At 46.0% G+C, this 25,270-nt stretch overlaps 1 protein-coding gene across 2 annotated transcripts; it reads left to right on the top strand.

Moving 5' to 3' along the window:
- Window positions 1-5,216: 5,216 nt before the first annotated feature.
- On the top strand, window positions 5,217-24,796 carry shox (short stature homeobox). 2 transcript variants are annotated; one of them, XM_038818853.1, is made up of 5 exons: window positions 5,217-5,512; window positions 8,980-9,188; window positions 12,079-12,136; window positions 13,134-13,222; window positions 24,244-24,796. In XM_038818853.1, exons 1-5 carry the CDS (start codon window positions 5,272-5,274, stop codon window positions 24,274-24,276), a joined length of 630 nt encoding a protein of 209 aa, XP_038674781.1. In that variant the 5' UTR covers window positions 5,217-5,271; the 3' UTR covers window positions 24,277-24,796. The 2 variants fall into 2 exon arrangements, with proteins under 2 accessions (XP_038674781.1, XP_038674780.1); XM_038818852.1 differs by lacking the exon at window positions 24,244-24,796 and adding an exon at window positions 14,745-17,816.
- The last annotated feature ends 474 nt before the right edge of the window (window positions 24,797-25,270 follow it).

The following is a 25,270-nucleotide window of genomic DNA, read 5'->3' as shown; positions in this document are numbered from 1 at the left end:
AGAAGTTGTTTAGCTATAAAAGATAATAAAATATCATTGCCGCTTGGAAATCGATTGAGAACAGCACCGAAGGGAGTTGAAACATGAGTCTGTGCTGTTTTTTTGTATGAACGGATTTTCCTGGCCTTAATAAATACTGGGCAGCCTCCGTCTAACTCGATCACATAAATGTTTGGGCATCAAAGAGGGAATATCAATTCTGGGACGGGGTGTTTATGAAGATATCAATGTGTTCTTAACCCCCTCCCCCAAGTGAACTGTAGAGGGTAAATTTAGATAGCTGGTCAGTGCAGTAGAGATGAATTCGCTGTTAATAATGATCTGTTAGCCTCGTCCCAGTGTATTTGAGATGAATACTGGATTGAAAATTGAAATGTAAACCATTCCCTACTCAAGCTAAAGTGCGCGATAGAATACCAGTCTGGGCAAAAACACGGAGAGAGCAAATTAAGGTTAACATGGGGGCTACATATCTTTAAATCGCCCGACATAGCCCGTGCAGGTTTGAGCCTGTGCCGTTTGGGCTATCTCTTTTCGATTTGGCAAGCTATCTTGCAACGCCATCAATACTCATCAGCCTGTTAGACGGAGAGGACATAATCATCTTAACATCCACAGGAGGCTGATGCTCCAAGATCAGCCCGGCACCCGGAGACCCTGTGTGCTATTATAGGGCCGCCCTTCACACCTCGGTCACGGAGATGCGAAAGTGCTAATTGAGGGATTAATCTCTGGTGAACTGTATAATGACACGTGTGAGATGATAAGGCAGCCCTTTATTTACTGAAGGTAATCGTCCTCCGGTGCATAATCATGACATGATTTCACTGCCCCCCTTGGAGAACAATAAATCCTGATTAATATTTCACTGTGAATGTATTATTATGTGTTACTTTTTTCCTTCCTCTGCTATTTATTCATCGTTCAGTTTATCTGTCCGACGAACAGTTTCGCCTCTCGGAGTAATTGAGCCATCACAGACACTATTCTGTTTAACGTCCCCCATATTGTTGTTAGGTGGGGAGTGTGTTGCGGAAAGCTGGTCCAGAGTCCCAATTGAGCCCTGTATCTGCCTGCTTACCCCGGGGGTGTTGTTAGATTGGAGGCCACATGTGTAATCCAGGCCAACGTCGCAACATAAGTCATTTTAAAAGATTTATTGGGGCCGGCCATGAAAGCAGTGCTATTTAAGGCGCATCTCAATCAGGCATTGAAAAGGACGTTTGTACAATGCACCTCAGAAAGAGTTCATTAAAATACCAGAGGGTTTGTGTAATGCTATCCAAATTAGTCCAACTGTGGGATCAATGAAATGAAATGAAAATCGCTTATTGTCACGAGTAGGCTTCAATGAAGTTACTGTGAAAAGCCTAGTCGCCACATTCCGGCGCCTGTTCGGGGAGGCTGTCGAATCGAACCGTGCTGCCTTGGTATGCTTTCAAAGCCAGCGATTTAGCCCAGTGTGCTAAACAGCCCCATTGGTAATGCTACCATTAACGATTTTCCTGGGTGTGAGGTGCCTGTGCAGAACAGAAAAACAAAAATCAACGTGGAGAAAATAAGCCTTTGCTTTATTTTGGCCTTTGATTCGAGTTTATTGCAATGATAGGGGGAACATCCATGATTATTTTTTAAACTTCAGTAACAATTAATCAATGCAACATTGGAATTGCAGAGCTCCGGGACTGATGGTGGAGATGTGGAATCCGGATATCCGTGAAATAGACACATGTTCGCTTTCATTACTCTCAGTGCGCAGGTTAACAAAGGATCTCACTTCTACTTTCGCTTTCCAAAGAGTTGTGTCGACAGATTTCCTCACAGCAAACCCCTGGGTCAACAACGCGAGACTGTGAGACAGGCCGCAACACCACAGGATCCCAGTTGCAAAAGGCATTCACTTTTAAATAAACTTTTCAATATACTTAAGTAGTCCCATGTGCGGGCCCGAGCGAGGCAATGCCAGGTCACCCACACAGCCAGGGGGCAACTGCACAAGTCGAACATTTACAAAGTGGCATGGACTTTGGTTGTTGACACACAGGGGGAAGATTTTAAGGGGGATGGGGTATGTGGTGCTGGGCTGGAGGCAAGATTGCACAGCATGCCTCTACCTTGCTGGAAAAAAACGGGGAGGTGAGAAGCCTGGAGTGGAGGAGATCCCACGGGAGACATCGGGCGGAGAGTCCGTGTTGCTGTCAAACAAGTTATAAAACATACACTTCCTCATCTTCCACCTTGAACAAACAGTGACAGAAGCACTTTACTGCATGGGTGCATGTGGACACATCAGTGGGGTTGTCATACAAGCACCACTCAACTTAACCATACTTAACCATATATCCTGTGTACAGAAATAACACATTTAATAGCAAGACACGGGAGTGGGGGGGGGGGGGGGGGGCACATAATGCTTTTTTTGAAGTTTACCTTAGAGCGGCAATAGGCCTATTTAAAAATAGGATTAGGTTTCCTCAAAGTTGGAGATACATTTTCGGCTTTGAAACGTTCCCGTGACTCAATCTCTGGCTTGTATACCCCCGAGGGTTGGGAGGGTGGAGTGATTGTCCATTTCAAGGTTGTGGCATTTTTACCCAAAGTGTCCACCAGGTTTTAAACGTCCCTCGGGTTATTGGTCCATGTTGGAGCGGTCAGGGAGTTACCTTCCGAACAAAACTCTGCTCAACTTCTGAATAGCGAGAGTACCCACCTGTTTCTGACTTACAGCGGGTGAAGCTCACGGATGCTTCTCAGCCCCGAGCCCATCGGGGTTCGGCGTCTGAAATCCCAGGCTAATCTCTAGCTCCGGAACCGCGACCCCCGGGAGGTTTGTCTCGCCTCCCGTGTCCTTTCGAGCCACACGCACCCCACTCCCGTGAGGGTTAACGCGCACTAGTACAAGTTGTAAAGAGGGCATTGCCATGTAGCTCTGCTCGCACGGTGTGTCGGTGGGGACGGTCTGCAGTCTGGGGCGTTGCAGCGAGCAGCAATAATGTAGCGGAATTCGGTCTGATAGTTTCCGTGCGGGAAAACACCCGGAGCACTAGCAAGGACTTGCTTAAGACCAGAATTTCTCCATCCCTCCTAAGATAGTAATACATTGTGACTTACTGAAAGGGTTGCTTATTTCAGAACCCAGTCGTTAACAGTGGAAATCCCCGTGTAACTGATCAGATGTGTAATTTGGAAGGACAGATGTCGGGGAAAGGTTGAGACCCCTTTATCCAGTACTTCCCAATTAATGAAACAAAACATATTAGGAGATTTGTTTTTTTTTAAAGCTAAAGGTAATCTTCACTTTTTTAATAGGATGTATTGATTTGGTGGTTTCAAGCCACAATGTCTAATGCAATTTCAGAACAACTCCCTCTTCGAATAATAGGTGCGCTGTGGAGGCACTTATTGGGTTGAAATCGCACTGATTCCACATACGGTGCCCGCGAGCCTCCATCGATGGGAAGATTGGAATTGTGTGGATTACAGGGTTTGACAGTCAAAAAGCGGGGGGAGGTTCAGGGACCCCATCTCTGATATACCCACAAACAAGCTGCCCTGATCAAGTCCATTCACTGGGTGCACGGAGCGTCCTGGACACATTCCAGTGTTTGGAGATGAGCGATCTTTCCCTAACAGTGAGAAGGGACGAATTCTGGGTGGATTATTTGTTCATCTGCGCGCATATTGAATTAAGGACTTCATTGCATGTCACTTTTAAAAAGAAATCTATATCGGAGGTGACATATAGATGAAGCAATGCAATGAATGTCAGGATCAGTAATTGTAAAAGGTAGCAATGAGACTTTTTCCCCACCTGTATAATATGCTAAAATTCGTGAAGTGATATCTCGACAAAATTGAGAGCGTTTTTAAATTATTTTACTCCTAACGCTGTTAGTGCAAGCGATACGTTGTTCATTGGAGCTCTTAACCTTCTCGGTTATGCGTGACTTCCAAGTATAATGCCAATATAATTCGCCAAGACAAACAATGACAATAATTGTATAAAATAGTGACTTAACTTGAGGACTTTTGTCTCCGTAAAATATGTGATTATCCAGGGCCCCACTCATCCTGAACAAACCACAATACTTTTGCTCAAGCGAATAATCGCCCTTAACTCATTGCAAAAGATTAACTAGCCAGTGACATGATTGTATACATACATACTTAAAAACTAAAACTATTTTGATCATACACATTAGAAAACTTCTACATTAATTGCAATAAGCAAGAAATCAAATCAAATGCAAAAGATTAACTAGCCAGTGACATGATTGTATACATATACATTTAAAAACTAAAACTATTTTGATCATACACATTAGAAAACTTCTACATTAATTGCAATAAGCAAGAAATCAAATCAAACGCTGAGACACAATAATCTTCAATTGGAGTGTGGGATATTGTATATGTATATACGGACACAACCAGGTTATATTCAGATCTGTCATGGCTAGATCGACAAAGTAGCATTTTGTAAAATTACCAACATCAAAGGGGCTCAGTAATTTTTTGCTATCCTCGGCGTGCCTGAGGGCTGAAATCATTTTCAACCTGTTTCCATTCCCTTCACCTATGTCCCCCCCCCCCCCCCCCCCCACCCCCCGCTCCCCTCCCCCTGTCACCGTCCCTGTAATCGTGGTGTCGGCCCCGTTCACTTTGATTCGCTCTCACTGAACCCGGCGACTTTCAGTGATTTCCTATGTAAACAGTTGCCATACGTCCCGAGCATTTAGCCAAGTAATGGGGAGTTGCAATAATAGGATTGTAATTAAATTAAAAGAATCCTATCCGGTTACTGGATTAGTGAGGGAGGGAGGGGGAGGGGGTGGTTTGAGATGGGGGGAGGGGGTGGGGGGGGTGAGTTATACAGGTTGTAAGATCCACGCGTTTGAGACGTATTCGACTGAATAATTGTAGAGAAGATGGAAGGAGAGGGGGGGGGGGGGGGGGGGGGGGGGCAGGGCTCTCTGATCGCCAAGTATAAATACTCTGATCTCAAATAGTAACACATAACACCAGGGCCGTTCTCCCACCGCCACCACTCCTTCCAACATCATATAACAAGGTGACCAGCAAAATAACAAGGCATCATTATAGACACATCGAGGAAGGAGGGACAAGGTGGTGGTGGCGGTGGGGGGGGGGGAGGGGGGAGGGGTGGGGGTGGGTGGGTGGGGGGGGGGGGGGGGCGAGTGGATTTTTTTTCCCCTGCTGGCTCGGAGCCTGTTAAAAAAAAAGAGCAAGCGAGCGAGAGAGCCTTTAGCCATGGAAGAGCTAACGGCGTTCGTCTCCAAGTCCTTTGAGCAGAAAAACAAGGATAAGAAAGAGGCGATTACCTACCGGGAAGTTTTGGAGAGTGGCTTGGCTCGGAGCAGGGAATTGAGCGGCTCCGATTCCAGTTGCCAGGACATCACTGACACCGGCCATTGCCCGACACACATTTACAAGGATGTAGAGAACGAGAATGAGAAAGTGAAAGAATTAAATTCGGCCAGAACTTCTGAAGGTAAGCGGCGTTCGGTGTGTGTCTGTGTGTGAGAGAGAGATACATATATCGATATTGATATACAAACATACACGTAGACATATAGACAGATATCGATAGATGCACACACACCGCTCCATTCCACCCCATAACTTCCAGCCTTTAAAAGACAGGAAGCGTTTTGTCTCGGCCTCTCCGAAGGCCTTATACGGAAACCATCGGAAATCGATCCCGCAAAACACCTCCTTCTAATTCACTCCGGTCCCTCCAGAGAAAAGTTCGCTGCAGTGCATTCCGGGGAGGGGAGCGAGCGGGATTCCGCCACTGAACGCCAACGGCAACTAGAAGCATTGGAACAGATATTGGGATGGGGGTGAGTGGGGGAGGGGGGGGGGGGGAGAAGGGGCCCCTCGCCCCCCCCCCCCCCCCCCCACACACACACACCTTTACCACCCCATCCCACAATCTCCCTCCGGGAATGGGGACTGTTTCCAAAACGCAGTTCAGACAATTTGTGTGCCGTTGTCCAAAACAAACGCAAAATGCAGGGAACCCCGCGAGGGCGCAGTGTCCCGGCTGGGGGGGGGGGGGGGGGCGGGGGAGAGGAGAAGTGGGGAGGGGGGAATCTCAATCCCGAAAACCGCTCATGTTTCAGAGTTTTGCCGGAATCCCTGACCAAAATCGATCAAGGTGACCGATTTCCAAATGATCATTTCACACAGTTTCCGAGTGGGTGTTGAACATTAAAACATTCTAAAACCACAAGCAATCGAACTCCAGCCGAGGGAAGAACACGTTTATTATTTAAATTAGATCAAAGGTGCAATTAAAACGCAGGGCGTTTGGAGCGAGTACACACGGTTCCCAATAGTGTGTTGAGATGGTAGCTGGGCATCACTGTAAAGGCCGGTCAATGTTGTAAACAGTTATCGGGCAAGATTCAATTACTTCACCCGGCTCTCATATCCCCCAGGCTGCAGTCAGTTAAATCATTGCTTTTATCCTTAGCTATAAAATATATTTGAACTCTCCTTAAAGTCTGGGGATCGATATCAAATATCATCATTTGGATGTGCAGGAGAAATAAAGTCTTGTTTCCAGGAGAAAAAAACCCCTATTTATATCAGTGATTGTATGATAAGATTGAGATCCTGGGTGCTAAATAGGACAGTTAAATGTGTGCCGAATTGTACGCCAGATTCATTACGTCCCATCTATATCTTAATATTTCAGCTTTATTCAATTGAAGGCAATAACAGAATGTAGTGGCGCTTTTTTATTGCTATTCATGTCTATTCCGAATTCAGACAGTGAGTTAAAGAAGCCACGGCAGGAGTCTTCTCCTAATATAATTACCTCCGATGATCGAATGAATTGCAGCCTGGGAGAGATTTTAAACAGCCGAGGCAATCTCCATCGCTGTAAAGAGACTGCCTTATTATGATTCACATAGTTCAGGGAAGACTTGCAGCAGATTCATTTGTAATAGTCTCGGATTTCATTCTCTCTCTCTCTCTCTCTCCCCCCCCCCCCCCCCCCCCCCCCCCACCCCTCCACCCCTCACCTTAACATCGTTATAGGAAACCTGGGGTTAAATAAACATTGAGCCTTGGCGAGACAGGATATTGAAAGATCAAAGCATTTCTTATGACACAGATTTCACATACGTGATTCTCACCTTTGAGCTAAACGTAAACAAGAGAGAAAAGAGCCCTGGGTCAATTCCAGCCATTCAACCCATTTTATTAACAGTGAAATCACTTGCTGCCCCTTTCAATGCCCACCCCCTTAGATTCACCGCTCCATAAAATAAATATGAAATTCTTAAATTCGTTTGGTGGTGAATATATATTTGCTGACACCGGATAATATTTCTGCAAATTTCTATTCAACAAATGCATCCCCGGATTTATCAGAATTTAATATCAAGGGAGAGCGCTAACACGTGCAACACACTAGGTCAAGATAAACGAAGGGGGCACAATGCTGTTTGACAATTGGGGTATTTTGGAATTTGTGATCGTGCCTCGCAAAATTCGACTTTTGAATTAATTTCTCAGCATAACATTTTGCGAAAGAGTCGTCTTTGCCTTTCTGATCACGATGGGTGGCTGTTAAAACGCAACAGCAGGGTCAAAACTGGACTCTTTTTTTTGTGCACAGCGGCTCTATTTAAGTCTGGGAAGAAGAGGGGTTTGGATAAACACAGGAAAGTTTTCGAATGAGACGGAGCCTTGAATGGGATTTGCAAATGGCAACGCGCGAGAACGCTCTGAAATAAAGGCGGCTAATGGAATAAAATTGCAAAATTGTAAACGTCCCGTCCCATTTTTTTTTGCGGGGCAGGAATAGAAGCTCGGCTTCTAGATATTGGTGACATATCTGAAATCGGGGGTATGAAATAGCTAAATGGGAGGTAAAATGGCCCAGGTTCTTGAAGAAGCGAAAATAAGACAATTGGCAGCGGGGTACAAATGATCGCCCGATTCATTTACTCAGACAGTGATCGTTTAGTTTAAAACGGGATTGGGTCAATCGCCTGTGCACTTGTCTGCTGTGTGATATAGACATTCTCTAAAACAAACAGGAGACGGTAGAAATCCCGCTATCTCTGGCTATCAGAATTCAGCAGCCTGACAGTGTTTGGCACTTGGAAGCGTTCCTGTTGTAGGAGAGACTGAGATACAAATACCGTTTGGCACTAGCAGTGATCAAAGATTGCGTTGTGCGGGCAATGACAGGAGCGGGAGGGGGGGGGGGGGGGGGGGGGGGTACAAGGCAGATCTTCACACTTGTTTATGCTCATTTAATTGGAACATCGAATTTGCTTGTCTGTGCCGCTTTGTTCTTCCAGATAGAAATGTCAGGTAGACATTTTATAGGTGATAGTCTTTCCCCCATCCACCCCGCCCCTCTAAAAGGCAACGAGACCCTTAATATTTCAACAGAAAAAAAAAATAGCCACATCCCTTTTGTAGGCCCCTGTCCTGTGACTCAGATGTCGGGAAAGAGAGAGAGAGGGGGAGAATCAGATCAGACTGAAGCCAGCACTGGAAAAGAATCCACGCAAGGTTTTCGGATGCTGTAATAATTCCGAATGCAAAGTGTTTTCTACTTTAAAAAAAAATGAATATTGAATGATTGATAAGTAGGGGAGGATGTATTCCTCTGAATGGCCAAACCTATTGTAAAAAAACAAGTGATTTCCGGTCAGGAACACATAAGAGTTTATCCATTAACGCAAGCTTCTCTTAACTCTGGGAAGAAAGTGGGATCATTTGAGAATGGATACATCAGTTATTGGTAAAGTTAGTTGCCCCCCCCCCCCCCCCCCCCGAAGTGGCGTGGCCTGCGATGAGGAGATTGTGAAAGATGTTTAAAGTCGCCTTTGAACTTCAGAGTGGATACATTTTTGATGCCTCTGTTGTTGTGTGTGTGATTCCCTCACTGGCTGCTCCTGCCTCATTGGGTGACACGGTTTGTTCCAGGTATTTATGAATGTAAAGAGAAGAGGGAGGACGTGAAGTCGGAGGACGAGGACGGGCAGACGAAGTTAAAGCAGAGGCGGAGCAGGACGAACTTCACACTGGAGCAATTGAATGAACTGGAGAGACTGTTCGATGAGACTCACTACCCGGACGCCTTCATGAGGGAGGAGCTGAGTCAGAGGCTAGGGCTGTCTGAAGCTAGGGTCCAGGTGAGGTGGATTCACAAAGAGAGGCTTAAAGTACTGTAGCGTGCGACCCGTTAAACGTGTCGTTACCTCTGAAATCTGCCGTCATTAAAGCCTGAAATAAACTTGTCCTCAGCACTGCCGGTGAAGTCGGAATGTTGGTTTTGCAAGTAGATCACGTCTCTGTTGATATACACTCGCCACCCTGTATTTACTGTCACTGCTTTCGATCCAAAGCAGGGAGATGTAAACATAAATCTGAGTTATGTTCATTTGAAAACAGTCAGACAACCGAGGATCTCAATAGTCTGCCTTGGGGTCAAGTCCCAAGCGACAAGACACGTTTCCAAGAAATTGATTTCAAAAAAATAGATTCGGTTTAAATATCTCTCAAAGGCTCAGAAAGCGAAGGCACCAAACTGCACCCATCACGGGCAAGGACGGAAAGAGCATTCTGAATGTCATCTTCGGGCAGGACATGTATTGTTTTTATAAAAACGATGTCTTAAGGAGGTTGGGAATGATTAAAGTTAGGGCTGGTTAAAGGTAGGGGGAACCGAGATCGGGCTGGTATAAAGGATGTGGCTGTATAAGGCGCCTCACTTGGCGGGGAACGCATTACCTTCCAACCAAAATTGCGTTGCAAATCGAAATCTCGAGGGAAGTGCCTGTGCTGGACAAATAGAGAAACAAGTGGACGGAGATAGATAGGGAGATAGATGGAGGGGAGATTGGACATAAGGAGACTAGCTGGACGACATGGATACAATGCTTATTTGTGACGCTGTTTCATCCTCATGTCAAACAGAGGGGGGGGGGGGGGGGGGGTCACGGTCGCGACCTGGTGTAATATTCGCAACATGAAAGCTTTCCGTGACAACAGAGAGCAAAGTGTCCCTGTCGTCAGCGCGGTGGGTCACCGGCTGTATCCGAATCCTTCCATCCAGCAGAGCAGGACCGCTCTGTTGCTGTAGGCTGTTGCAATGTGCTTTGTGGGAACTGTCTGAAACATGATGAACTCTTTGGATAGAGAAGGAGGGGAGGGAGAGAAAGAGAGAGAGAGAGAGAGCAGATGTGTAAACGAGGGGCTGGAGAGCATAGGGCAGCATCAGCAACAACAACAACAAAAAATCTATGTTAACCAAATCGGAGTGATTGTGGTAGATCTAGGTGTTATTAACCTGCTAGCTTTAGCGTGGCGCATCAGGCATCTGTCACTGGGTAATTTAAACTTATGAGAGCAATGAGGGCCAGCCGGTAATTCAATTACACATAATATATTTTCGTTTATGGCGTAGGTCTAAATTAAATGTCATTATTCACTGTCGCTAATGGAAATCAAAAAGAAATCATATTACCACCCTTTCTAAGGCGCAGCATTTAGTCCTTGCTTAATAAAGAATTGATTGTGTAAAGCGGCTGAAACAATGTAGTTGTTTTAACTTAACATATTTGGAATCGACGTTTGTGCACTAATTGTAATTGATCTGACCATCTCCCGAGGTTTAACCCAGCCGGCAACTCGAGCACCCGATTTAGATTCCCTTTTATATGCATTAGTGCGGCCTTCCAGGTCAAATAGCTTTCTTCAGGGCCCCTGTGCGTTGATGCTCCCCTGTTGATGTTCGTGCCTAAATTTCATCTACAGCGGGTGCGATTTTATTTCAAACTTTCCGGTAACTTTTACTCAGTTTTGTTTTCGAAATCCGCTGGGAACGTGCCAACTACACCCCCTCCCCCCCTCCTCCGCTAGAATTGCTTGACTCCGGGTTATTTCGTTTATTTTGATTTATTTCCCTGTGCCAATGGAAAGTTTTTGTTTAATAGCCCCCGATTATCCACGCCGTGCCCCTACCCGAGCCCCAACTCACTCTCCGTCAATTTAATACCACTTTCACTTTTATCCACACTCTTCCCCTTTTGCCTGGTGGGTGGGGAGGTTGGTTCAGGGGTTGCTGCCTCCCGGTTTGTACAGTAAGAAGTCTTACAACACCAGGTTAAAGTCCAAAGTCTGGTTTGTAGATTGCCCCAGAATCAATTAAATAACCCGTTTCGGTATGAAACAAAAAACAAACCAACAAAAAAAAAATCGGGGTGTGCTGTGAATGCCCCAGGTCCCAGAACTGGAATAAACATTTAAAGGGAGTTTGGGACGAAAATAACTTGCATTGGATTTTATAATTCACCCGGGGCACTTAAAAGTGAAAGGTGTTCACAGTTATCCGGTTCACAGGAAGCAGTAATGGCGCTGAGAAGAATCATTGCATTGCTCCCGTATTTACATTGACAATTAAATCCTAATCCATACTTTAAACAGAAAAACCGCTTCAATGAGCTCAGATCACACTGTAGAGTATTGCCGAGGTACCTTGGGTAATTAAACAATGCCGTTTGAAGTTCCTGCATTCACTAATTATACCATTTCAAATGACCATTATTGAAGCAATTAAAGAGAGCTTCAAGGTATATTTGATCTAGGAAATGCAATTAATATTAATTAACCGCGTGATCGTTTGGCAAATGTTGCAGAGATCAAAGGATGGATTTATTTATTTCTTTTGCCCGGGATTTTATCAGGATTGGTTGAAGCAACCCTCTTTGCCCGTTGTCTTTTCCGCCGTCACATCTTTCTGGCGCGCCTTCGCGGGGAAGAAGCACACACAACAATTGTTCATTGACTGGCTTTCCGCCCAAACAGGCCAGGTCATGAGTGCCAGCCCCTTTCTGGAGGCGGTGTTACTGACAGGCCGTCAGGGGTAGCAGCCGTTTCCACCATTACATTTTACTATTTCACATTAGTGACAAGAGCGCGGCTCATTCGTCTTCCCGCCGGCCGACAAAGCCAATCAGAGTTAAAGTTTATCGATTGGTCTCCCCAGACCCGCTTCTAATCTCTCTTCTCCCTCTCCTTCAGGTTTGGTTTCAAAACAGACGAGCCAAGTGTCGAAAACAAGAAAATCAAATGCATAAAGGTATTTGTCTGTCACCACCTGGAGTAACCCCCCCCCCCCCCCCCAAGCCCTACCTGCCCCCACAACATGCCCCCCCCGCCCCCAATCCCCAGAACAACCCTCCCCCCACCCCAACCCGGCACACCCCTCCCCCCACAAGACCCCCACCCCAGAACACTCCTCCCCCTACAACACCCCACTACACGGAACACCCCTCCACCCAACAACCCCGCCCCCCACAACACCCCCCACCACACAATACCCCCACCCCACAACTCACCCCGGAACACCCCTCCCTCCAGAACAACCCCTCTCCCCACCCCGGAACACCCCTCCCCCCACAACACACCCCACCCCGGAACACCCCTCCCCGGAACACCTCCCCCCCCCCCAACACCCCTATCCCCCCCCCCCCCCCCCAGAACACCCCTCCTCCCCCCATCCCGGTCCACCGTCCCACCCCGGGACACCCCTCCCCCAGAGGCTGCCAGGTTGTCAATTTCAGCATCAGTTTCACAACTTCGCATCTCAGCGTTCTGGTCAGACACAAAACAGCCCCCAGAGTAGGAGAGCCGACTGCAATCAGAGGGGGAAACTGACTCGAGTACACTGAGGAAATAAATGTGGTTTTAATTTGCCAAACCATGACCCTATTGCCTTTTAAAACAATAAACCCTTCGTACAATATTGCTGACTGCCTTAAACTGTCCCTAAATGGAACCCAATTTATACCGTCCCGGGTGTGTGTATATTGTGTTTACAATTCTCTCTCCGGATTATATCCGCGACTAAAACCACTGAACTGTTTGAAAGGTCGATTAATTGGTAGATATATGTCTTTGAGAACCAGCATGACTTTGGCGGCAAATGCTCACCTTTTATTGGATATACCGGCTTGACTCTAATATAGTGTCGTAAGGTCACCCCTTATAATTGTGATTACCATTTTACACATGGGCTCTGCGAATATTCAAATGACTGTGTATTAATATCATGTCTCTCTGCCATTTTATGCCAGGAGTAATATTAGGAACAGGAAGCCATTTAGACGCCTGTCGGGTTGCCCCATACGTAAACATGGGAGCCTTACGGATGCCTTTCCAACAGGTGTTGTATTTTAACTGTATCCTCTGCGCATCGCGTAACGTGGCGGTGGGTTCGTTCATTTCGCCCATAGACCGACTGTAACCCGTTCAATTGGGGGGGATTGCTGCCTGACCAATTGAGGTGGCCGGAGGTAGCCGGGCTGCGTTCTATCTGACAGCAAGCAGGCTGTCCCGGTCGCTTTCATTTCGTGCCGTCAGCTAAGCAGCCCATAATTTACCCACAATCGCTCTTGGTCCCAATAAGCGGAGGGGATACTTGTGTGACGCGGGGGGGAGGGGGGGGGGGCGGCATTTCGGCGCTGCCCTTTCTCCCCCAAATGACGCCACTTCGCTGCTTTGAAAGTTGAACAACTCCAATCCTCCTCCCGTCTGTTCTGTCAAACCCATCCATTAACAGAGCCAGGCATGGATGGCACGTCCCACGGTTAACGAAAGCCCCGCCGTCCGCTCAGCTCGCACTAAACAAAAGATGGCAAAAAAAAAGACTTGAGCTTGCACTTAATTTCTCACGAAGCTTAATGGAGGCGGGTAGATAAGTAGTTCGACAGGAAGGGACCAAAAAGTGAACATCATCCACCAAGTCCACATTTTGCTTGGGTCACGATTCTGATTAGATCCAGACTTCGGTGTAATTGGAGCGAATGTGAGTGGGGCACAGAATTGGATCAGGTATGCCTATCTCCGGACTGGCTTGAGGAATATTTTGTGTAACATTATGTAGGAATCCACATGGCCTGGCGGAGTTTAGATTTACAAACTGCCCCCCGGGGGGGGGGGGGGGGGGCATTCCGACTTCCCAAAAGGTGCCACTCATTTCCCTTTCCGGACAATGTCATTCCTCACTCCCCTCCCCTCCCCGTCATTGATATATTACTCCAGGACATTAGACGCCAGATCAAATGCCTGTTCGACATTAGGGGCTAATACTCACCGCTACGTGGTTAATGCTTTGCCTAAATTATCGCGCTGTCGATAGCTATTTGACTCCATCAATCACCTTTAATGCTAACCTCCCCCTATTTAGCTGACTTTACCTGTCCAACTTGGTGTTCTGAAGGGTGTATTTTGTTTTTTTGGGGGGGGGGGGGGGGGGGGGGTTAGATTTCAATGCGTCCCTTTAAGTGGAACGCGTGCGAAGGAATTCCAGTTCCTTCAAGGCAAAGCAGCATGAGGATTGAAATATTTCAGACAGGAAGCTTTATACGGTCGCCTGTAATTCCTACCATTTTAGCAGCATCCTTCTGGTGGGGATGGCGAGCAATTATGAATGGCCTCCAAGAAAGGGGATAATTGCAAATCTATCTGCAGGTTTCAATTATTTTGGAGTGAGATTATAGAACAAAAACTTCAAAGGGTGTTGAATGAAAGATGTTCTGTTGCAGCTCAGGGTTTAAAAAAAAAATTCTGTCTGAATATTTCATCCGGAGAGAATACATTAAGGAAGGCCAACTTTTGTTTTTTTCTTGTTTTGCGAATGGAAATTAAAGCTCCCCCTCCCCCCCATTTTCCTCTCCTTGCTGCAGGTCCAGGCGCAGCTCCAGCTGGACGGGGTGGCACACGCCCACTCGCACCTCCACCACCACCTGGCGGCCCACGCTCCCTACCTGATGTTCCCGCCTCCCCCCTTCGGCCTGCAGATCGCCTCGATCGCCGAGTCGGCGTCGGCCGCCGCAGCCGCCGCCGCAGCCGCCGCCGCCGTCAAGACCAGCAGCAAGAACTCGAGCATCGCCGACCTGCGGCTCAAAGCCCGCAAGCACGCCGAGGCGCTGGGCCTCTGACAATCAGCGGAGTCGGGGGGCACCGGGACCCCCCACCCCCTGCAGCAGCAGCGAGCCCCCCACCACCACCACCACCCCCACGCCCAGTGCCCGCCCGGTGAGCTGTGCCAAACGTGTCAATTCCAGAAACTCCTCTACCAATACCAACAGCTGCACTACGTGATGCAAAGGCCGGAGTCCTCCAATGGCAGTGGCAGCATCAATAGCAACACCTTGCCAGGGTTTCAAGAGCACTTCTAACAAATAACAACAGAGAAAGCAAAAAAATAAAAATACCGCGAAAGAATCGCAAAGGCCAACGTCGAAATCCTCGATTCAGATACAAACATCCAACTCAGCGTCTCACTGTGCGAGACCCACTTTAAAGAGGGCAACAGACACGGCGGCCCTTCCAATCCAGAAAGAGAAGCAGCTAGCACAGTCTACTTGCCTGATTCCGGACGGTAAACTAAAGAATTTATTGGGGGCAAAGCCGACACTGTCACATATTGTACTGATATTTGTAGAGGCATATATGTAGAGGCATATATCGGTGTGTATATGCCCAGGCACAACTTAGCCCCGTGAAGTCGCCATGTCCCAGGTGAAGGTGAAGGGGGTTTTAGTCCAACTTTTCCACTCGGTTGTCTCCAGATTTCAGCCGACCCGGTTCTCCCCAATGGAGCCGTCAAAAGGATCATCCCGAAGGTCACCTGCCTGGGGCTGGTCTCCATTTGAACAACCCCCCCCCCTCCCTTTCTCTACACAGGCACAAGTCATATCGAAGGCTGGTTTCACTGCACGGGTTATCACAAGGTCAGGCGAAGGACGACGTGTTGCACAAAACAAACACACCAACAATAAACAAACACTCAGACACATTAAGAAATGCACACACACAGCCTGTTGGACTTCAGTGGAATTATGAAACGATGCTTAAAACGATAGAAGACTCGGTTGTCTTTAAAAAAAACCAGAGGCATCTTCGAGTCGGAAGCGGCAATAAAATAATTCCGTCCCCCGCTTTCCCTCTCGTTTTTCTTCCTCTCACGCACCCCGGCCTTTTGGAGGAGATTTTTTTGAAGAAGTTGGACTCGATCACTGAATACTCGGGTTGGGGAGGGGGATGTTTTTTGGTGGTGGGGAGGGTCCGTTCCCATTTATCTATAAGGTAGAGCTGGCGGAGGCAGCAGATACAGAGATAAAAACCGACCGACTTTTAAATTGTTTACAATTAAGCGAAGCGAAGGAAAAATGAAGGGTGGATAGAATGGGGGGAGGGAACAAAACCCTATACGAGGCAACGGATAACAGTGTAGGTTAGACCCTGTCGTTGTCGGATTTGAAGGTAGAGGCTACAGGCTGCAGTATTTAAATGTTACAATGGAGTATTTCATGAGATGATGGTGAAACACAGTTAAGGTGCAGTAAAGTGCAATATTGTAAATATCGGAGTTGTTAGTCTTGGAGGAACCAGTGAAGGAGCAATCACCTCCTCCTCATAGGCACGGGAAGTGGTGAGCTGCCATTATCACCGCCAAATTCAAGAGCAGAGCCAAATTCCTATCTTTACAGGACACTGAAAGGACCTTAAAGGACTTTGTGGGGGGTCAGGGGCGGGTGGGAACTATTATGTGCCATAACTCTTGGAGCTAAGCTCGACAAGTGTGTCAAACACGGCTTTCTGCAGGGCAGTTTTAAAAATGCAGAATAAAGTGTAATAAAGTTAGTGAACCACAGTCTGACATCACGAACAGGCCGCCCATTGCTTCTGTTTCAATGCCAGATCCCTGCAGACGCGAATTCGCTGCACTGTTACTATAACCCAGCACATGAGCGGTTTTCTTTTTATTTATTTCTTGTATTTTAAAATTTTATAAATGTGATATATTTTATCATGTCGTGTGTAAATGTCACGTTGCTTTGCGTTTATTTTTATATTTTCAAACTTTGCTTTGCAAATTTCTGAATGAGACAGGTGTGATTTGTAATGTTAAATATAGCAAATTGGAGTTTACAAAGAGGAAACAAATCATTTCAGGGATGCAGATAATTAATAAAAAAAAGTAATTAAACATCGACACACTCATTGTAAATTTAATACAGGTTAAACCAGTGGTACAGAAGACTGAAGAAATGTATTCGTTTTGTGATTATTTGCAAGCATGCTTACACATTCTGATTTACAACAGTTCTATAAACTTAGAGTCCAGAGTGTATTTTGTTGGATTACCCATATTATGAATGTACACTTGTACATGTGGAAATTGCAAATAAAATTTAAAATATTTCTAAGAATGCGTCACAATCATTCACCCCCCCCCCCCTTTTTTTTGATAAACGAGACTTCAATTTTTAATCTCCCCTGTTCTCTTTCACGTTTCGGAACACGATTTCTCTTTACTCTTCCCATTTGTCCCTCCTTTTGCTTTTTGATCTCAACTCGCACATTCTCATTGTTGAGGTCGTCTATTCACAGACCTGATGCACGGGGCCAAGTCAAAATCTAAACCCGATTATTTTCACTGATTGAAAAACAAACAAACCAACGAAAACTGGGGGGAAAGAGTAAGGTTCAAGCTGAGAAAGTACGTTTTTGTTCTTGGCATACGCTGGTAGCTCGAAACCCCACAATATCTAGGCAGCGGTGTACATTCTGTAGCCTACCCCATTCCTGTTGACTGGACGAATTCAGAGTGTTCAGTGCATTTAATATTAACAGAAGTGCAAAATGATAGGTAAATCGGCATCGCTTTCAAGTAATTGTTCTGGAACTGCATGTATACATAAATATATATATATAATCAGTAAGTAAAACCACCATAGTCCCAAATGACCATGGGCTGCTTTCCCCTGTGAGGGGGAGAGCGGACGGGGGTTGATTTAACTTGAGGGTCACCGCACCTCAGGCGGGGGACAAGGTTGAGAAGGTGGGGGCTTCATAATATTATATATGTGCGTGTGCATACATGTATACATAAATTGTTTGGCAACTTTCTGTACGTATATGTACCTGTGTGCATACCTATATACGCAAATTGTTCTGGAACTGTATTGCTTATATCAATATAAATAAAGTATGTGTATACATATATAGATACATTGTTCGGGGACTATGTATCTGCATATACAAATATATACATATATAAATAAAATATATGTACGAACGTGTGCATGCATATATATGTAAATTGTTCGGGAACTGTATACATGCATATATAAATGTGTATATATGTGTGTATGCATGTATATTATACATATAGTTCCCGAGCAATTTACTTGAAAGTGTTGTAAAATTACGTATCATTTCGCATTTCTGTTAATACTAGATCGACTGAACACTCTGAATTCATCCATTAAACACAATGGAGTAGACTACAGAATGTAAACACGTATTAATATATAACTATGAAATATAATTTTCGTTTTTGAGAAGCTGTCTTTTGTGCAATGAAAGCACCAGTTAAACGGCGAATGAACCAAATTAAGCTATCACTCCAAGATGGATTGCACGCTATTAAAAAAGAATGGACGGGCGCCAGCCCATGGCAAAGACTCCTTTGCAGATTCTTAGATTGTGTGGGTTCCAAAATACCACGTGACTGCCCCCCCCCCCCCCCCCCAAATAGACAAAAAATGCTTCTCCCTTACTTGTATTCAACTTCATTCGTGGTCGTTTGCCACTTGGCGTGGCTCGTGCTGTGCGCCAGGAACAAACTTTCCATCTTCTGGTCAGATCAACACAAATAAACGTCCATCAGCTTAACTGTTGGCATTGGTGTCCCAACAGCTACTACCTGATCCTGTCTCTGCTGCAGGACTGGCTCACACATCATTTCAACTTTATTTTCAAGTGTATTAAGGATGGTCGAACTTTCAAAGTGAACGCCTGGCATGTGTTTAACGTCACCACTCTGAGGTAATCATAAAATCATTTTAAAAAATAGTTTAAAAATAATAGGAAGAGATGCGGGCGTCGCTGGCTAGGTCCGCATTTATTCCCCATCACTAATTGTCCTTCAGAAGGCGGTGAGCTGCCTTCTTGAACCGCTGCAGTCCCAGTGGTGTAAGTACACCCACAGCGCTGTTAGGGAGGGAGTTGTAACTGAGATCTCTCAAGCCTTGCTAAAACGGAGATATTAATTTTAAAAAAAAATCATTTAATTATATTTTAGGTTATATTTCTCAGGACTGATTTAATTGACATTTATAATATGTGACTGGTTAACAGCTTCGAGAAGACATCGCTAACTTGTGACACAAATGAAGGAAGGGACAGTCATTGCACATTAAGAGTAAATCACGTTAAGGTCAACTCCAGTTCAACACAGTAGAAGACACTCGGTTATCTGAATGAATCGTGAACTAAACTGTCAGCAACCACCTCCAGCAGTGCATACCGTGGGCAGCACGGTAGCATTGTGGATAGCACAATCGCTTCACAGCTCCAGGGTCCCAGGTTCGATTCCGGCTTGGGTCACTGTGCGGAGTCTGCACATCCTCCCCATGTGTGCGCGGGTTTCCTCCGGGTGCTCCAGTCCAAAGATGTGCAAGTTAGGTGGATTGGACATGATAAATTGCCCTAAGTGTCCAAAATTGCCCTTAGTGTTGGGTGGGGTTATGGGGATAGGGTGGAGCTGTTAACCTTGGGTAGGGTGCTCTTTCCAGGAGCCGGTGTAGACTTGATGGGCCAAATGGCCTCCTTCTGCACTGTAAATTCTAGGATCTATGATAACCCCGGCCCAGAACTTACTGTCAAAATAATGGTGAGTTATGGACCCTCAGCGTCATTTATGTACAGATCGCAAGAAAAAAAAATCAGGCGAGGGGCAGGTGAGGTTAAATTTGAAAATCCAGAAGTTGTTCTCCGAGTTGTAACGCTTGGTTATCAACTTCCCATTCTCAGCATCTCGCTATCTGCCTCGCCACTTGAATGGCGTGACGTTCCTGTACTTGCCTGGCAGGTAGAAACTCAGCTGGTCCTTGACCATGCCTGGTTCAGTGGTACTACCCATCTGTGTCACCCAATCACAGGCAAACATTCTTTCCAGCACTGCAAATCATTTTTTTTTTTACAAATCTGGAGTCTCATGCCTTCAGCTTGTTGGAGTTAAACAAAAATGCAATTCAAACGTAACCTTTCTGCCCTCTCTCACTTAACCCAATCTTTACTTCCCTCATATTAGTCTGCTTTCTGTATGGTTTGGTATTGAATTGGCGGTTCGAACTGATGTATCTTGATTCAGGGACTGCAATGTTCAGTAATAATTCTTCAATTCGCTGGGTTAAGGAGACGCACTGATTCACCTTGAGCCGCGTCGTCCCCACCGTCCCGTTTCCACTGCCCTTGCTATGCACAAAGCTCGTGGGCACGAAACGGGCTTTATGAATGCCAGTCCATCCAGGTTTAAAGCCCTCATCAGGCCACAGAAATGCCCCAGCAATGACACCCAGCTCCAGACTGCCTCTCGAGTTCACTCATGGCCCTCAGAGTACTGGATTTGTGATCCATAATTCGAGTGTCATTGTAGGACGATTTGGGGGGGGGGGGGGGGGGGGTGCTGACACCAATCAAACCAAGTATTCATGCAAAACAAACACCTTTTCACACAGCGAGACCGAAAGCATCCAGCTCATCTTCAATCCCACTCTGGCAGCTCGGGGAGCTGGCGGGAAATCTAACAAAACTCATGTGAGACTAATGTCACCGCGCAGTCAGCCGCCTTCGACTCTATTTTGCTACAATAATGAAACCTTGCTCATGACATTATTGTCCTGCCCCCCCCCCCCCTTCCCCAAACTGTTGACTGAAATTGGGGTTCAGTTGTTTGCTGCTGTCTGTGCTCAGGTTTGGGATTCTAGCGAGTGAGACACAGTTGGACCTGACCTCACCTGAGAGCCACCTCCTTTGCAGGGGGAGTGTCTGGATATAGGTGACGAGGTGGCAGATATCACCACTCCCCCCCCCCCCCCCCCCCCCCACCCCTCACTCAGGGATGCCGATGTTAACCACCATGTCTCCACGAAGGAACAGTGGACCAGTGGAGAGAGATTTAGGAATCCAAATGCAAACATCACAAAGAGCGAGCGGACAGGTACAAAAACCAATTCAAGATACTGAACCTGGATCACAAAGGGGCTGGACAAGGCACTGGGATGGTCCCTGGTGCAAATTCCTATACTATCACCTGTGTCTCGCTTGATAATGCCCTGTCCCTTGAATCAGAAGTCGATGGGTTCAAGTGGACTCATGCAAAAGACATGAAGCTGCCACTCTGGGAAGGTATAATCTATCACAGGGTAGCTTTGCCCTCTCAGCTTCCCTGGCACTATTTCAGAGATGAACATAAGAATTATCACCAATGACCAAACCTTGTTCGTGGGAGCTTGCTGTGCACATATTGAGTTCCACTTACGTGGGTCACAACAGTGACTGCAGTTCATTGCCTCTTCATTGGGGTAGTCCTGGGGTTGCGAAAGGCACTATATAAATGCAGGTCTTTCTTTATCATTTGAGTTCTGGGCACCGCACCCCAGGAGACAAAGGCTGACCTTAGAATGGGCGCGATGCAGATTCGCAAGGAATATATCGGTGCTGAAAGGGGTAAATAATGAGGGCAGGTCACATAGATTACTAGGCTTGCATTCATTTGAATTTAGAAGACTAAGGGGGGAATCTAATTGTAGTGTTTAAGATGATTAAAGGATTTGCTAGGACAGCGAGAGGGAAATGACTTCCTGTGGTGGGGCAATCCAAAAAAAAAATGGTTCGGGCCCTTAGACTGACAGCTAAGCCTTTCAGCTTTCCACTTCCAGGTACAAATGGCAGTGAAAAATTGGAACTGGCTTTTCTGGGGAAAAACTATTGAGCCTGTAGTGGTTTGGTGGTGGTGGTGGTGGGGTGGGGGCGGGAGGTGGTGCTGTTAGGCAATTGCAAGGCGTCTGAGCCAAAATTGACAAATGTTTTCCAGCTAAGCGTATGAGGAGATGTGAAATCAAAGTCCAAAGATGTGCAGGTTAGGTGGATTGGCCATGGTAAAGTGTCCAAAAGATTAGGAGGGGTTATTGGGTTACAATGATAGGGTGGAAGTGAGAGCTTAAGTGTGTCGGTGCAGACTCAATGGTCCAAATGGCCTCCTTCTGCACTATATGTTCTATGTTCAAATCAAGTTTGGTAAGAAGTCTTACAACACCAGGTTAAAGTCCAGAATCACCTGAGGAAGGAGCAGTGCTCCGAAAGCTAATGATTTGAAACAAACTTGTTGGACTTTAACCTGGTGTTGTAAGATTTCTGACTGTGCTCACCCCAGTCCAACGCCAGCATCTCCACATCAAAGCAAGCAGATGGAGTCAAGGTACAGACCAGCCATGATTTTATAAATGACCTAGAGGAGGGCGCAGACGGATGGGTGAGTAAATTTGCAGACGACACTAAAGTCGGTGGAGTTGTAGACAGTGCGGAAGGATGTTGCAGGTTACAGAGGGACATAGATAAGCTGCAGAGCTGGGCTGAGAGGTGGCAAATGGAGTTTAATGTGGAGAAGTGTGAGGTGAATCACTTTGGAAAGAATAACAGGAATGAGGAATATTTGGCTAATGGTAAAATTCTTGGTAGTGTGGATGAGCAGAGGGATCTCGGTGTCCATGTACATAGATCCCTGAAAGTTGCCACCCAGGTTGATAGGGTTGTGAAGAAGGCCTATGGTGTGATGGCCTTTATTGGTAGAGGGATTGAGTTCCGGAGCCATGAGGTCATGTTGCAGTTGTACAAAACTCTAGTACGGCCGCATTTGGAGTATTGCGTACAGTTCTGGTCGCCTCATTATACGAAGGACGTGGAAGCTTTGGAACGGGTGCAGAGGAGATTTACCAGGATGTTGCCTGGTATGGAGGGAAAATCTTATGAGGAAAGGCTGATGGACTTGAGGTTGTTTTCGTTAGAGAGAAGAAGGTTAAGAGGTGACTTAATAGAGGCATACAAAATGATCAGAGGGTTAGATAGGGTGGACAGCGAGAGCCTTCTCCCGCGGATGGAGGTGGCTAGCATGAGGGGACATAGCCTTAAATTGAGGGGTAATAGATATAGGACAGAGGTCAGAGGCGGGTTTTTTACGCAAAGAGTGGTGAGGCCGTGGAATGCCCTACCTGCAACAGTAGTGAACTCGCCAACATTGAGGGCATTTAAAAGTTTATTGGATAAGCATATGGATGATAAGGGCATAGTGTAGGTTAGATGGCCTTTAGTTTTTTCCATGTCGGTGCAACATCGAGGGCCGAAGGGCCTGTACTGCGCTGTATCGTTCTATGTTCTATGATTGAATTGAATAGTGGAACAGGTTTAAGGGGTTGAATATTTTCTTCCTGTTCTTACATTCCTCATGAGCCTTGCTGGGATTCACTAACCTGGCTCAGAGTGGGGACAGAGCGGTGTGGAGACCATACAAAGTGGCATGTGTGTCTTACGTGCACTCCAGACAATGTACTGGCTATGTGAGGGCTCCATCACTCACTACTCAAATGCTATTTATATTGCACAGTGCTAAATGGTGGAAATATCTGGGTTGGGAATAAACATTTCATCGTGCTGGCAAAATAATGACAAGCTCAATGGTGCATAAATGTCAGAACAATCGTGACAAGGAAGAGATGTCTGGATGAGATGTGAATTGTAATAAATTGCATGGATGCTTTCCACCCCTTTACCAGGAGACTCGCGATTACATTGGAACTGACCATCAGCCTCCTCGTGGCTTCCAGAAAACAATCTGCATTTGTTCATTCATTCTGAATTAAATTCATCGCAGAGAGTTATGGCCAGCACTTAAATGTGTAAGAACACTTTTAATAACAAGATTAATGTTTGTCTAACAGCATTCCACCACTCTGGCCAGAGAGTGAACAATTAAAACTGGAGTCTCGTTCTTGCAGGGAGAATCTCCATCCCCAGAACCTCTAGAGTGGATGTACTCCCATATCATCCTTCCCTGCAGAGTGTGCATGGTTGTACAGTGTTGGACTGAGTTACATTGAAAATATTAGACCATAATTTTCAAAACCTGTATCCTACATATAAGCTCTTTAATAGTATATAGGTGCATAATATACATGGCAATAAATACCAAAATAGTGGCAAATATTTACACTCCATCACCATTTCCTTTTGAAGTATATTTACCATCAGAATCCGCTTGCCAAATCAAATGACTGCAAAGAATTATGATCACTTTTAATCACCTATCCTTTTCCTTTATCTCTTTTTCCCTAGATTTCTTTGAATAGTGACCGACCGGACACCTAATTGAAGGAATCGTGTTGGAGGAGTTGTTACATCTCACAGTTAAGGGAGTTAAATGAATGTCATTAGCGGTGTAGTAGTCATTAAACCCACAGTCCTCTGATGATCATTCAACTTCATATATGTTAATTTTGGTTTCATTTGCGTCAGACTCCAAGCCAGCTTCCTTAGTGGTGTAATCAGCACTCAATTTTTAAACAGAAAAACTAACCCAGTGGAAATGTGGTGGAAAGAAATGCAGGAATAAGCAAAACAAATCTGTGCAACTGTTCGCGAATCACGCTTTTCAAAGTAAGGACAGGAAATGTAAAATGCGTAGCGCCAGATTTTTCTCATAACATACTGGCAAGGCTAGTGCCACTTGCTTTGATTTATGCCCAAATGCTACGACTTAAGGCAATGGGGATGTACGGTTCAATGTGAACATCCAACATTGCTTTTCCGGTTGTGTCACTCCTCCAATAGCGTTGCAATAAAATGGCATCTCGCTGCCTGTCTGATCACCGAAATGCAATGAACCATTTGAAGCTGTGTTTGTGCAATGGATACACGTCAAACTCACCACAGAAAGTCACTTCCATTTATGTTCCGCTTTAGCGATGTGAAAATTACTAATTAAAGCAAGTCAGCCTCACTTTCTGTCACAGAAAATTGATTGTTATAAGTGTGGAGTCTCATTCCTTCCACTATTGATTGTTTGAAGCGTTAACATAGACATAGAACAGTACAGCACAGAACAGGCCCTTCGGCCCTCGATGTTGTGCCGAGCAATGATCACCCTACTTAAACCCACGTAACCCGTATACCCATAACCCAACAATCCCCCCATTAACCTTACACTACGGGCAATTTAGCATGGCCAATCCACCTAACCCGCACATCTTTGGACTGTGGGAGGAAACCGGAGCACCCGGAGGAAACCCACGCACACACGGGGAGGACGTGCAGACTCCACACAGACAGTGACCCAGCCGGGAATCGAACCTGGGACCCTGGA

Source organism: Scyliorhinus canicula, chromosome 14 (genome assembly GCF_902713615.1).
Source record: "Scyliorhinus canicula chromosome 14, sScyCan1.1, whole genome shotgun sequence".
In the NCBI taxonomy this organism is placed as follows: Eukaryota; Metazoa; Chordata; class Chondrichthyes; order Carcharhiniformes; family Scyliorhinidae; genus Scyliorhinus; species Scyliorhinus canicula.
This window is presented reverse-complemented; position numbering and strand designations above follow the sequence as displayed.

What these genes read in the sequence shown, in the direction of transcription:
- shox (XM_038818852.1), top strand. Translation starts at nt 5,272, where the DNA reads ATGGAAGAGCTAACGGCGTTCGTCTCCAAGTCCTTTGAGCAGAAAAAC. An exon ending in TGTCTGAAGCTAGGGTCCAG is followed by an intron (nt 9,189 to 12,078) that starts GTGAGGTGGATT and finishes CCTCTCCTTCAG; the next exon opens with GTTTGGTTTCAAAACAGACG. An exon ending in TACGGATGCCTTTCCAACAG is followed by an intron (nt 13,223 to 14,744) that starts GTGTTGTATTTT and finishes TCCTTGCTGCAG; the next exon opens with GTCCAGGCGCAGCTCCAGCT.